The 11479-nt window shown below is 49.9% G+C and overlaps 1 protein-coding gene across 1 annotated transcript; it reads left to right on the forward strand.

Moving 5' to 3' along the window:
* Window positions 1-334: 334 nt before the first annotated feature.
* Window positions 335-7393, forward strand: TRIB1 (tribbles pseudokinase 1). Its single transcript, XM_080939291.1, has 3 exons — window positions 335-1234; window positions 3122-3414; window positions 5675-7393. The coding sequence occupies exons 1-3, from the start codon at window positions 875-877 to the stop codon at window positions 6138-6140; spliced, it is 1119 nt and encodes a 372-aa protein (XP_080795417.1). The 5' UTR covers window positions 335-874; the 3' UTR covers window positions 6141-7393.
* The last annotated feature ends 4086 nt before the right edge of the window (window positions 7394-11479 follow it).

Here is an 11479-nt window from a genome sequence, read left to right on the forward strand (position 1 = left end):
CGGGGGGCGTGTGCGCGCGCCCAAGGCGTCCCAGGACGTTTTCACCTGCGCCTAGGCGCGCGCTGTCGGGAGCATCCTCAGGCCTCCGGCCACCCCTACAGTCCCAGCCTTCAACTCCACCTCCCCTCCCCCTAGGCTCCTCCCTCCGCTCCGGTAACTGCAAGCCGGGCGACCGGGCCGGAGTCATCGCAGCCACCGCATTGCACAACCCGGCTTCCCAACTGTTTACACAGCCCGGGCTGTGAGTGTATGTGTGTGTGTGTGTGTGTGTGTGTGTGTGTGTGTGTGTGTGTGTGTGTGTATACAGCGTGAGTCACCGGGAGGCGGAGGAGGTGGAGGAAAAGGAGAAGGAGTGCACTGGCCGGGACCAGTGCAGTGCACACACTCATGTTCAGTCACTCTTTCTGAGCGCGTCTCGCTCATACGCCTGGAGCCCAGGAGCGCGCAGAATCCTGAGCGGCGCGGAAAAGTTGCACCGGCTTTTACTCAAGACTAATTGCTTTGGGAAGTGCGTTTGCTCCGTGAAGGCAAGGAGCCTGCGGAATCCTGTCCTCTAGGCTCAGCACCCGGGAACTCGGGCCGCCTCCAAGTCCGGGACTATCCACAGCCTCGGCAACAATAGCGGCTGCCACCGCCAGCGAGGCGCCCAGACTTGGTGCCTGCGGGGTCCGGGAACCTTAGCCGGCCTCCCACCCTTGGACGCGTGGCCAGCGTGGTTCTCGAGTACAACTCCAGTGTTCTGAAAAGGCTCTCGTTTTGCTCCTATTGGGGACCGATCCAAGCTCTATCTGCAAACTCCATCCCGCGGACTGGAAGAAGTCGCAGCGCGGATCCAGGGATTTACAAAACCGGGGCCGCTCCGGCCAGGGCCGCGATGCGGGTCGGTCCCGTGCGTTTTGCCCTGAACGGCGCCTCGCAGCCCCGCAGTCCGGCTTTACTGTTCCCGGCTGCCCGGGGCACTCCGGCCAAACGCCTGCTGGACACGGACGACGCGGCGGCTGTGGCGGCCAAGTGTCCGCGCCTCTCTGAGTGCTCGAGTCCCCCCGACTACCTCAGTCCCCCTGGCTCGCCTTGCAGCCCTCAGCCTCCGCCCTCCGCGCAGGGAACCGGCAGCAGCTGTGTGAGCGCACCCGGGCCCAGCCGAATCGCCGACTACCTGCTGCTACCCCTAGCTGAACGCGAGCATGTGTCCCGGGCACTGTGCATCCACACCGGCCGCGAGCTGCGCTGCAAGGTAAGCATCCTGGGGCGGAGGTTGCGGGTCTGGATAGTCCACCCAAGTGCTTTGGTTCCGGCCCACCCGTGTCACTCTCCCGCCAGCGCTTGGGTTTGGCAGAGAAGATAAGGACATTGAGTCGGATAAGAAGGGTATTTTGGTCAGCTTCGTCTTTTTGGAGGTTGAGGGGTTTCCTGTGGAGTGTTATGGTGAGGGTTCGGCGGTCTAGAGAAGTGCAGGGTTCAGTTTTTTTTTCCTTTGGCGCTCTGTGTAGCTGGCGCGTGGCTTCCATTTAAGTTTGGAATTGCAGTGGATTCCAGGGCCATGCCATTGCCCTGTTCTCATTCCCCTCCTCCCCCTGTCCTGGAAGGAAGCCCTGCAGTGGGTGCCTCCTCGGGACTTGAAGCAACTGGCAAGCTTTTTGCCCGAGGTTCGCGGCATGGGTTCTGCACAGACGGAGTCGGGCTTCTACTTAGGGGATTCTGGACCTGAACTCGGGTTGGGACCAGAATTCAGCCCACCCCAGGAAGTGTTGGGAGGAGGTGGTCTTAAGCCTGGGAGGGCTTCTGGCCAGCGTCAGAGTGTTGGAAAACTTCCAGGGACTCACTTCCACTCGCTTTAGTCTGAGGCCGACAATTTTCATTGCAACATCAGGAGGAGTAAGACTAGATACAGGGAGAGCGCGTAGCCAAGGACGGCAACGCAGTCTGCGCTTTGAGATTCCCCACCGACTACTTTCATTCTCCTGGAGTTAAAAGTGGGCATCTGGGTTTCCAACAACTCACCTGAAAACCTCCCCCCGCCCCTCCCCCGCGCCCCACCTCCCCGTTTGCTGCTGCCACCTACTGTCCACCCGTGTGAAATCTCAGATTTGTGGTCAAGCCCAGAGAAAACTCTTTTCTTGGTGAATGAGAACAGTTTTGGGAAAGAAACAGATGGGGCGGGAGGGGAGGGCAGCGGAGCCATTTTTTTCCAGTTGGTATTAGAGCAAGCCACCTCAGAGGTGGGGTGGGTCTGGGTCATTGTGCAACCCCTTCCAGTTCCTCAGAGCAGATAATAGCTGAATCCAGATGGTGACAGCCCGTGTGTCACCATTTCCAGTTGCGTCTAGGATATGAGTAACCGGACTGAACAAAAGGCCTTTAAAGAGACCAGCCAGCTTCTTAGAGGATTTGCTACCCATTCTGGGGGCAACCAGGGTGGGTGGGGGTCGAGTAAACAATAGATGAAAAAAAAGAGAGAGAGAGAGAGAGACCCTGTAGAGGTGCCTATCCCTTCCTGTTAAGGTAACTCCGGGGTGCTTCCACCTGAATCACAGCCATAAGCAGGCTGCATAAGGCTGCCTCGTCAGACTCCCCTTCCAAGTCATTGTCTCCCCTTCCAAGTCATCGGTGCCTTCTGACTAATGACAGCTCTGCGTGTTTGCTGCCTCAGCTGCCCCGTGGAGGCTGCAAAGTCACCAGATTCCTTGACTGTGCTCCCCTGAGCCTCCTGGGTTTGCAGGAGACACATGCATGGTTAGCTGTCACCTTTTCACCTTTAGTGGTATACATTCCACTCGCTACTTACTGCCTGCTAGGAAGAGCTACATCTAAGAGCTAGGCCTGGCTTCCTGGAGCTGATGGCCCTTAGAAGACAAAAGTGTGTGCAGAAGGCAGTTTTTCCAGTCATCCTATGGGAGGGTTAGGCTTTGGGAATGTGCTAGCCCTGATCCCAAGGTGTAGCTGGTTTTCAGGGGATTATCTTAGATGGAGCTTTGAGAGGGGTAGAGAGAATAGAATATATGAATGGGGCTTATTGCCACTGAAAGCCCAGAGACTGAGAACTCCAGCCCAGCGTCATATAGGACCTGGGAGGCAGCCCCCTGATTTCTAGTCCCTTAAACAGGTCCCTTTCTTTCTACAGGTATTTCCCATTAAACACTACCAAGATAAAATCAGGCCTTACATCCAGCTGCCGTCTCACAGAAACATTACTGGCATCGTAGAAGTGATCCTCGGGGAGAGCAAAGCCTATGTCTTCTTTGAGAAGGACTTTGGAGACATGCACTCCTATGTACGAAGCCGGAAAAGGCTTCGGGAAGAGGAGGCCGCTCGGCTCTTCAAGCAAATTGTTTCCGCTGTTGCCCACTGCCACCAGTCAGCCATTGTGCTGGGGGACCTGAAGCTTAGGAAATTTGTCTTCTCCACGGAGGAGAGGTAGGCAGCAGCCACAGCACCTCTTGTGGTCTTTTGGAACAACAACAACACCCCAAACCAACAAAACAAACAAACCAAATAAAACTCTCAAAGGTACAGGTTGTGCAGTTAGGTACAAGGTAACCTCGAGGGCTCAGGTCTTCCCGGCTCTCAGTCTTAAGTCCTGCATCTGGGAGCCATGCTGGGCTTATTCTCTGCTCCACTGGACAGAGTATAGAGAAGCCTAGAGGTACCATTATACTTCTGCGGCTGCTACCTGATGCCCTTCCTGCTCCTGTCCCAAGGCTCAGGTCTATTTCCTCTTGTCAGAAAGGTCAGTCTTTTGGGGAGAAGGTGTGTTTACCTGTCCTCGACAGTACTGACTCCGAGCTCCCCTCACTGGCTCTGCTGTAGTCAGGAGGCATTCCAGAGTTAGTTATGGGGTTGTGTTTGCAGAATTCCAACCTTCCCTGTCTCACTGAACTCCTGCTCTATTTCAGCCGGGGCCGTACCCCCTCCCCCACTCAGTAGTTTGCTCACATTCTCTGGTGAGTTTTAAGACATCTCATCGCTCCATCTTCAGAAAATAACCACAGTGAATAATAAATGGAAGTTGGCTAGCATACACTGCTAAATATAGCTCCTGGCTTACCTCATGCAGGACAAGATGTGCTTGATAAGGGAGTAAGGAGACATTAAGATTTGAAGCGGAGGCTTCACCAGGAAGCCGCACAAAATATACCACACTTCATTCTGCAGACTACATCCGTGGTGGGAAGATGGATAGATTGTCTGTAGAACTGTCTTGGGAGTGAGTCACTTTCTGAAGGTGGTTACACAGGCCTCACCCTACAGTTCTGCACTTTACCTGTTATGCCAGGGCCCCTAAAGTCACAGAAGTCCTGAAAGTGCGTTGCTGTCTGACCTTGTACTGACTATGGCAGCATACCAACTTGCAGAGAGACACAAACTCTTGCTGTGAAGTGTCCAGTTCCTGGAATGTGCACTTCTTTGATAATGGTGATGCCTATTTTTGAAACATGAGCTACACCTCCTCATCGGCTTTTGAAATCTGCATTGCACAGGCCAATGTCATGGGCATAGGGTTTGGTAACCCGAGGGTTAAGCAACGGCAGGCTGACGCTATTCATGTAGCCAGCACAGGTGCAGGGTTTTAGTGCTACAGGAGCCAATCAGGGGCAGACACTATGGTTGAGTCATATTTTCCGTTTACAGAACCAATGGGTATTTTACATAACAGGGAGGTCATGCTGAGGACATACCGAAGTTAGCACATGCATACTACACTCCGGGGGAACAGGAAGGCTGGGGAAAAAAAAGAAACTACCAGACCTTTGATAGGAAAAGGAACTGACTGAACGTTTGCATGTAACTTCACAACAAGTAACTTATTAAAATAGGCCTGTTTCAGAGAAGCAGGCACTGGATATTAGAGGTGCCCCACGTGGTTGTGTGTGTGGGGGGAATCCTGAAGATGTGGGTGGCTGGCTCTGTGTAAGGAGGCACCTGCAGCTTCGTAAGCGTTCCTTTGGCCAAAGGTCTTCTAGACTATGGTTTCTTTACCTTTCATGTTCTTCCATGACTTCTTCAAATAGTTATCTATGGAGCAGAGGTGCTCGTGTCCTGGAGCTGCAGTCCTGGGTGTTTAAGGACCCGTAGTCCTCCCTACTTTCAAGCACTTGCGCTTGTTCACATCACTTCTCTACCAGGGCTCCGTGTTCTTTTCTGTGAAACAAACAGGCCAGTAAATGTAATTAAATATTCCTTGTCATGGTCCCACTCTGGTGATTACAGCTGGGACAGGGCCTGGTCCGTCTGTGTCATAGTGGGATTCGTGGCCTGTAGGATACACAGTCCCTGAGGAAGGAGGACCATACCCCCAGTGTCCCCTGACAACTTTGTAGAACATGCAGTCTTCCCCTGAACCAGCTCCCCGTGCTGCAATGTGGACTTTGTCAGTTGTGAAACAGATTAGGATATCTCTCATAAGCTCCAGCATCGTGAATATTATTTGAGACTTTGCATCATACTCTCTGCCCCGGGCTCTCTCTCCATACTTTGCAAACATTTATTGCACTTCGTATTGGTTTGTGAAATCTCTCGTCCCTCGTGTTTGCAGGGCAGTGCTTACTAGATGAAGGGGTAAATGACATTCCAATGGCCTTGGCTGTTAGTGCCTGTGGGCATTGTTATTGGGAAGACCTTGTTTTTTCCATAGCAGTTGGTCTGAAAATAATAGCTCCGATTCTCTCTCCCACAGAACCCAGCTTAGACTGGAAAGCCTGGAAGATACACACATAATTAAGGGCGAAGATGATGCGCTGTCAGATAAACATGGCTGCCCAGCCTATGTGAGCCCTGAGATCCTCAACACTACTGGGACCTACTCTGGAAAGGCAGCGGATGTTTGGAGCCTTGGGGTGATGCTCTACACACTTTTGGTTGGACGATACCCCTTTCATGACTCAGACCCGAGTGCTCTTTTCTCCAAAATCCGCCGTGGGCAGTTCTGCATTCCTGAGCATGTTTCCCCCAAAGCCAGGTGCCTCATCCGAAGCCTCCTGAGACGAGAACCTTCTGAGAGACTCACGGCTCCTGAGATCTTACTCCATCCCTGGTTCGAATATGTCTTGGAACCGGGGTATGTTGACTCAGAAATAGGAACTTCAGACCAGATTGTTCCCGAGTACCAAGAGGACAGTGACATTAGTTCCTTCTTCTGCTAATCCCAAAAAAACCTCAGAAACCTCATAACTCTCACACATGGCATTTCTAGTGACGGGCAGGCCCTCTTACATGGTGCCAGTCAGATTTGGGGACAGAGCGCCATTGTCCCTGTGGGGCTCAGTGTGGTGCTGCTTCTCTGGGCTGAGTGACTTGATTTGACCAGCATGCACTCAGATTAGCTGCTTGACAGAGGCGTCCCCTTTTCTACGAACCATGACTGTCTCGGTGTCGGATGCAAGGGTGCCTTTTAAGGCTAATGGGCACCCCTGTGGTCAGGGTAGTGAATGTGAACATTTGAGTGGGAAGCACTTCACACAGTGGCATTTGAACATGGCAGTCGGTTGGAGTGACAAACCTGTCGTCTTTGAACTTGTCTTTGAAGGCTCTCCTTGCTGCTGCAGTTTCTCCTACCAGAAACTCTTTTTTTTTTTTTTTTTAACCCTTACTCTTGCTACATACTCACCCATGATTCTGTTCTAGCATTGAACAGAGTTGAGAAACCTTAGAGCCTGCCCGAACCCAGACCCTCCCCAAGAGCTTGCCAAGACCTCCTATGCAATGTTAACCCTCCTTACCTTGGGACCTGTCCCCTGCAGCTGTGAAAGCAGTCACCAGCTAATTGTGGAAAAGTATTGGGAGATTCAAATTCTTGGCTGTTTCAGAACTCTTGAGCTCAGTCAGACAGTAATGTTTTTAAAGAAGTTAATTTGATCATGTGGGATCTGTTAGCTCTTAGGGCTCTCCTCAAATATGGCAGCATTTAGCCTGTATTCCCCACGCCCACCCTTAGGACCATCTTTGGGTGGAACGTTTTGTGTGTGCAGACAAGGGTGAGGAGACGCTCCAGCCTGCTCTCGGGAGCATGTGTGAACCGTCGCTGTGCTTCATGGGAAGTGAGTTTGAGAAAGTCTTGCCAGATTCTCAGACCCATTTCCAGAAGGAAACCGTCTTTCCATGAGTTTGTGGTGCCTCTGGCATCCCAGGTCTTCAGTTTCCCATGCTGGGCTCTGGGGTTCATGTGTTTGTTGTTGTGAAGCTGGCTCTGGAGTGACAGAAAATGTAGCTGGAAAGGACTTTACAACTCACCTGATGCAGATTCTCCTAGCTGCCTACTTCCTGCTTCAGCTCCCCCAGCTGGGGACCTAGCCTCTGCCTGAACGCTTCTGGAGACGGAAACTTACTCCCCACAGGAAATGAAGCTTCTCAGAGAAACTGTCCAAAATTGCATTAAAAAAAAAAAAAAAAAAAAAAACATGAAATCGCTGTCACTGTCTGGGACAGTGCTGAAACCAGGTGGTTAAACGGGTAACAAAAATACTGTATTCTGAGAAATGCACAGAAGCCGGCAGGCGTCTTTAAGGGCTATGCCTAGGCAGACTACTAACATTCTGAGAATGCCGTGTATACCTCACGTACTGTGTGCTTTATATTTGTATATACATTTTACCTTTTATACATATGTCCGATTGTTGTCATTTGGCTCTGAGGCTTTTTTTGTTGTCCATGTCTGTCTGAGGAACCTGTGTGTCCAGAGCCACGTGAAATGTGAATGATTGTTGGCAATAGAATCTTGACTGGATGGCGGGACTGGGGAGGAGCGGGACACACCTCTGTTGGTTTTGCTCAGCTCCTGTATCAGTGATACATTCCCTGTCTGAGGACTTGGGGCTAGCCTGGGCTCACCAGGACAGCTGGAAACACTAGGTCTCCTGTGCGTGTGTGGAAAGGTAATAGTAGCACGCTGTTGCTGACTTGTAGAGAACTTTTAATAAATATTGTTTCATAAAGAAATATGGTGAGTTTCCTTTGTGTACACTCTGTCTTCCTGTGCCTCTCCTGGCCACAGTGAGATGGCCTTTGACTTTCTGGCTGTAGTGTCTCCAGGAGACAGAAGAGTCAGACAAAGGTGGTTTGCTACTTTTTCCCCTTGAATAGGTCTTACTATATAGTCCTGCTTGGCTTGGAATCGATATGTAGACCAACCAGGCTGGCCTTGAACTCACAGAGCTCTTCGTGCCTCTAGAATTAAAGACGTGTAAGTATGCCCACCTGGAATCTGCTTTATAAAGAGTGGCAAAGTGCCAGTGAGCATGTGCACTTTAGTGGGCAGGACTCACCTAAAAACTGGTTGGGTGCTGTGGTCTGTTTCTATCTTCGCTCTGTCTTGAGAACCTCTTCTAAACAAAGCAAACCAGACAGAATAAAATGGTATGCATGCAAGGAGTGGGGAGGGGCTTCTATGTCTCTGCCCCAGGCTGAGGCCCATCAGAACTGGAATCTGGGCTATTAGAAGAGAGAGGTAGTTGTTTGAGGGGAGATCCAAGAAATGTTACAGGAAGGTGTGGGAAGTGCATAAGATCAGAATGTGTTCAACGTGAGTATGAAATTCTCAAAAAAGTTAATATACATTTTAAAAAGTAAATAAAGCCGTAGGGCTGGGGAAATGGCTATCTGACCATAGATGCCTGTCTCAGAGCCTGACCGGGCTTAGTTTGGTTCCCAGGACCCACCTAGTGAGAAGGGAACTGCCCTCCATATGCTACGGTGGCAGGAGCCACCACAGTATGCTGCAAGTACAGTGAGTTTTCATGAAGACAACATCGGATCTAGAGCATAAAATAGGATTTCTCCATCCCTGCTTGGCACCAGTTTCCAAGGCAACCAATATGGAATACACTGTTATTTTTGTTTTGTTTTAGTTATTTACTTGTTTGCTACAGGGTACTACTGTTGTAGCCCAGGCTGCTCTCAAACTCAGTCCTACCTCAGCTTCCAAATGCCTGGTTCATGAGATGCATTTTTAAATAATTTTTTTGTGAGAATTTTATACATGACTACCGTATTCACATCATTTCTATCTGTCATTGACCCCCAATTCCTCTCGAGTGCACCTCCCTCTTCTCAAATCCATGGCCTTTCTTTAACCGTTGTTACCACACTCGAGCACACACACACACACACACACACACACACACACACACACACAAGCCACCCGATGAGCTCCTATAGCTTTCCTCCGCTGTGCATTTGTTTAGGACTGACCACTTGGGATTGGATAGCCCTGGAGAGACTGATTTTCTAGTGAGATAAAATTTTAAATCAACATAACCACGAAGCTTAAATGTCAGGTTTGTGCCCACAAGAAAAATTGGGCAGAAATGCCAGGTAACACTTTTTTGTCCTTTGCTAGAACCTTCAGCTAGAGGTAACTTAGAGAAGCAGACCATGGTATCAGTCATCACTGCACCGGCCATGTGGCTCAGGAAGCACAAAGGACAGAGGGCACAAGAAGCATTTTGTGGGAAACAAGCAAATGGCTGGAGAGATGACCAAGTGTGGTAACACAATCTCAGCACTTCAGAGGCTGAGGCAAGAGGATCAGGGTTCAAGGCCAGTCTCAGCTTCACAGCAAGTCTGAGACCAGCCTGAGCTACCAGAGACCCTGGGATCAACTTCCCAAAATAAAAAATCCAGAAAACCAAAAATAAAACCAGGAGAAGGGCTGGTCCTGGCCTTTCTACAAACAGGACCTTCAACCCTGAAGTTCCCAGCGAAGCCCAGGATCTGTGCTGCAATGCTGCCCTGCTCCAGTGAACCCAAGCTGGCTCGGTGCAATTCCTTGGGCGCACACAGAGAATACTTTGGACTTCCTTAGCTTTAATCTGAGGGTTTCAAAATACTGCAAGCAATTAAGGTTACAACACCCCTTTGTACTGTTGTTACATGTATCAGATGGAGAGAAATGTGGGTCATGATTGGCCAGGCTGACATGTGATACCACAGACACATACATTTCAACTCCTTAGACCAGGAGTAACTGCACCCAGCTAGCTGGGGGAACTTGGCTGGGCCACTCTCTTTTATTTTCTCTTGTGTCCTTTATATATCTGACACTTGGATAGGTAGCAACATCACTAAATCATACTTTATATAAGTCCTGGAATGGGGTGTGTGTGTGTGTGTGTGTGTGTGTGTGTGTGTGTGTGTGTTTGTGTGTCACTATACCCAGCCTTCTGGCTTCGGCCCTGTAATTCACAGGTGTGTGCCACAACATCTGGAATTTCAAGACATTTTCTAGACATTTTCTTCTTTCACATCACTTTTATTCACAGTGTACTTTCTAGAAGTTTCTCTCCTTTGGTATGCACACCAGTCGAGTAAACTAGGCAAGTCAAATATTTCTCCATCTTGAGATTGAGAAAATGGTGTGTCTTTCAGTAGCTGCTCAGGAGGAGCCAGCCCATGGCTGGCACATGAACTTGGCTCTTTAGACTCCATATGTAATGTCCTAAGTCTGCATGCCCTATACTGTCTGCTGAGAAGAAATGACAATGAGAAGTCTTTGAAACACTTCTCCAAATGTGGAATCTTTACCTTTAAAATGACCTAGTATATTTAACCAATAAACACTGAAGCATTAGCAAAAATGAGGGTTCTGTCATTCAATCAACAAGCATGTTTTATACTTATCTTGACCTAGGCACTGTGGTTAACCTTAGGAAAACCTGGCCAAGACTTGGTGCTGGCTTGTTGGGAGAACTCCAAGTAGCCAAGGATGGCTGAAGCCTTGCTCTCTCCTGGCACTTACCACAGTGCCTACTGAAGGGAAAGAGCAAATGCCACGGATGGATGAGTGGATGGGTGGACTGGGAGGTGGATGGATGGAGACCCTTGGGCAGCCCAGAGCCTAATGGGTCTCCATGTCAGAGAACCATGAACATGAAAGAAGAGCTCTTGGTCTGTGGTCTCATCCCGGGTCTGAACAGTCTGCTGTTCCTACTGTCTTCTAAGCAGCAGTGACATGGTTTGTCTGCTATTGTTTTGAGATTCTATTGGAAACAGGTCTTACACCTTCCCAAAGATACTGTGAGAACTGCCCTGTGCTTCCTTTCAAAGCTAGACCCAGGCCATGCGATGGTTTCCTTGCCTAATTTCCTCCTGAATGAGGAAAGATGCTGTAGCAATTGAAGGTGATGGAATTGGCTTTTCAACATGGCTTTGGCTGGGAAAGGAAGGACAAGTGCATACTTAACCATCCACTCCTCCCAGAAAGTAAACAAACAAGCAAGCAAAGGGGGGCAGGTCCCAGCGCCAACCCCTGGGAACCAGCACTACAGACCTCAGGTCATTCCTTAATGATCTCAGGCGAAGTGACTTCATAATTGCTGGAAGAGGAAGGAGAAGAGAAAGCGTGATTCCCTGGGTTTGGTCCCTAGTGCTGTGCAACTTGGGCATGGTGATGATTGTGTATCAAACTAACACTAAGATGTTCAAGGACAGCTTGGGATGCATGAGAACCCTGTTTCAAAAATAAAGGTGGCAGAGAAGAGGGTCACAA

This window comes from Micromys minutus, assembly GCF_963924665.1.
Source record: "Micromys minutus genome assembly, chromosome: 27".
In the NCBI taxonomy this organism is placed as follows: Eukaryota; Metazoa; Chordata; class Mammalia; order Rodentia; family Muridae; genus Micromys; species Micromys minutus.

Excerpts from the sequence above, each read along its gene's own strand:
- TRIB1 (XM_080939291.1), top strand. The coding sequence starts at position 875 with ATGCGGGTCGGTCCCGTGCGTTTTGCCCTGAACGGCGCCTCGCAGCCC. Across the intron at positions 1,235-3,121 it reads GCCGCGAGCTGCGCTGCAAG|GTATTTCCCATTAAACACTA; the intron begins GTAAGCATCCTG and ends TTCTTTCTACAG. Across the intron at positions 3,415-5,674 it reads GTCTTCTCCACGGAGGAGAG|AACCCAGCTTAGACTGGAAA; the intron begins GTAGGCAGCAGC and ends TCTCTCCCACAG.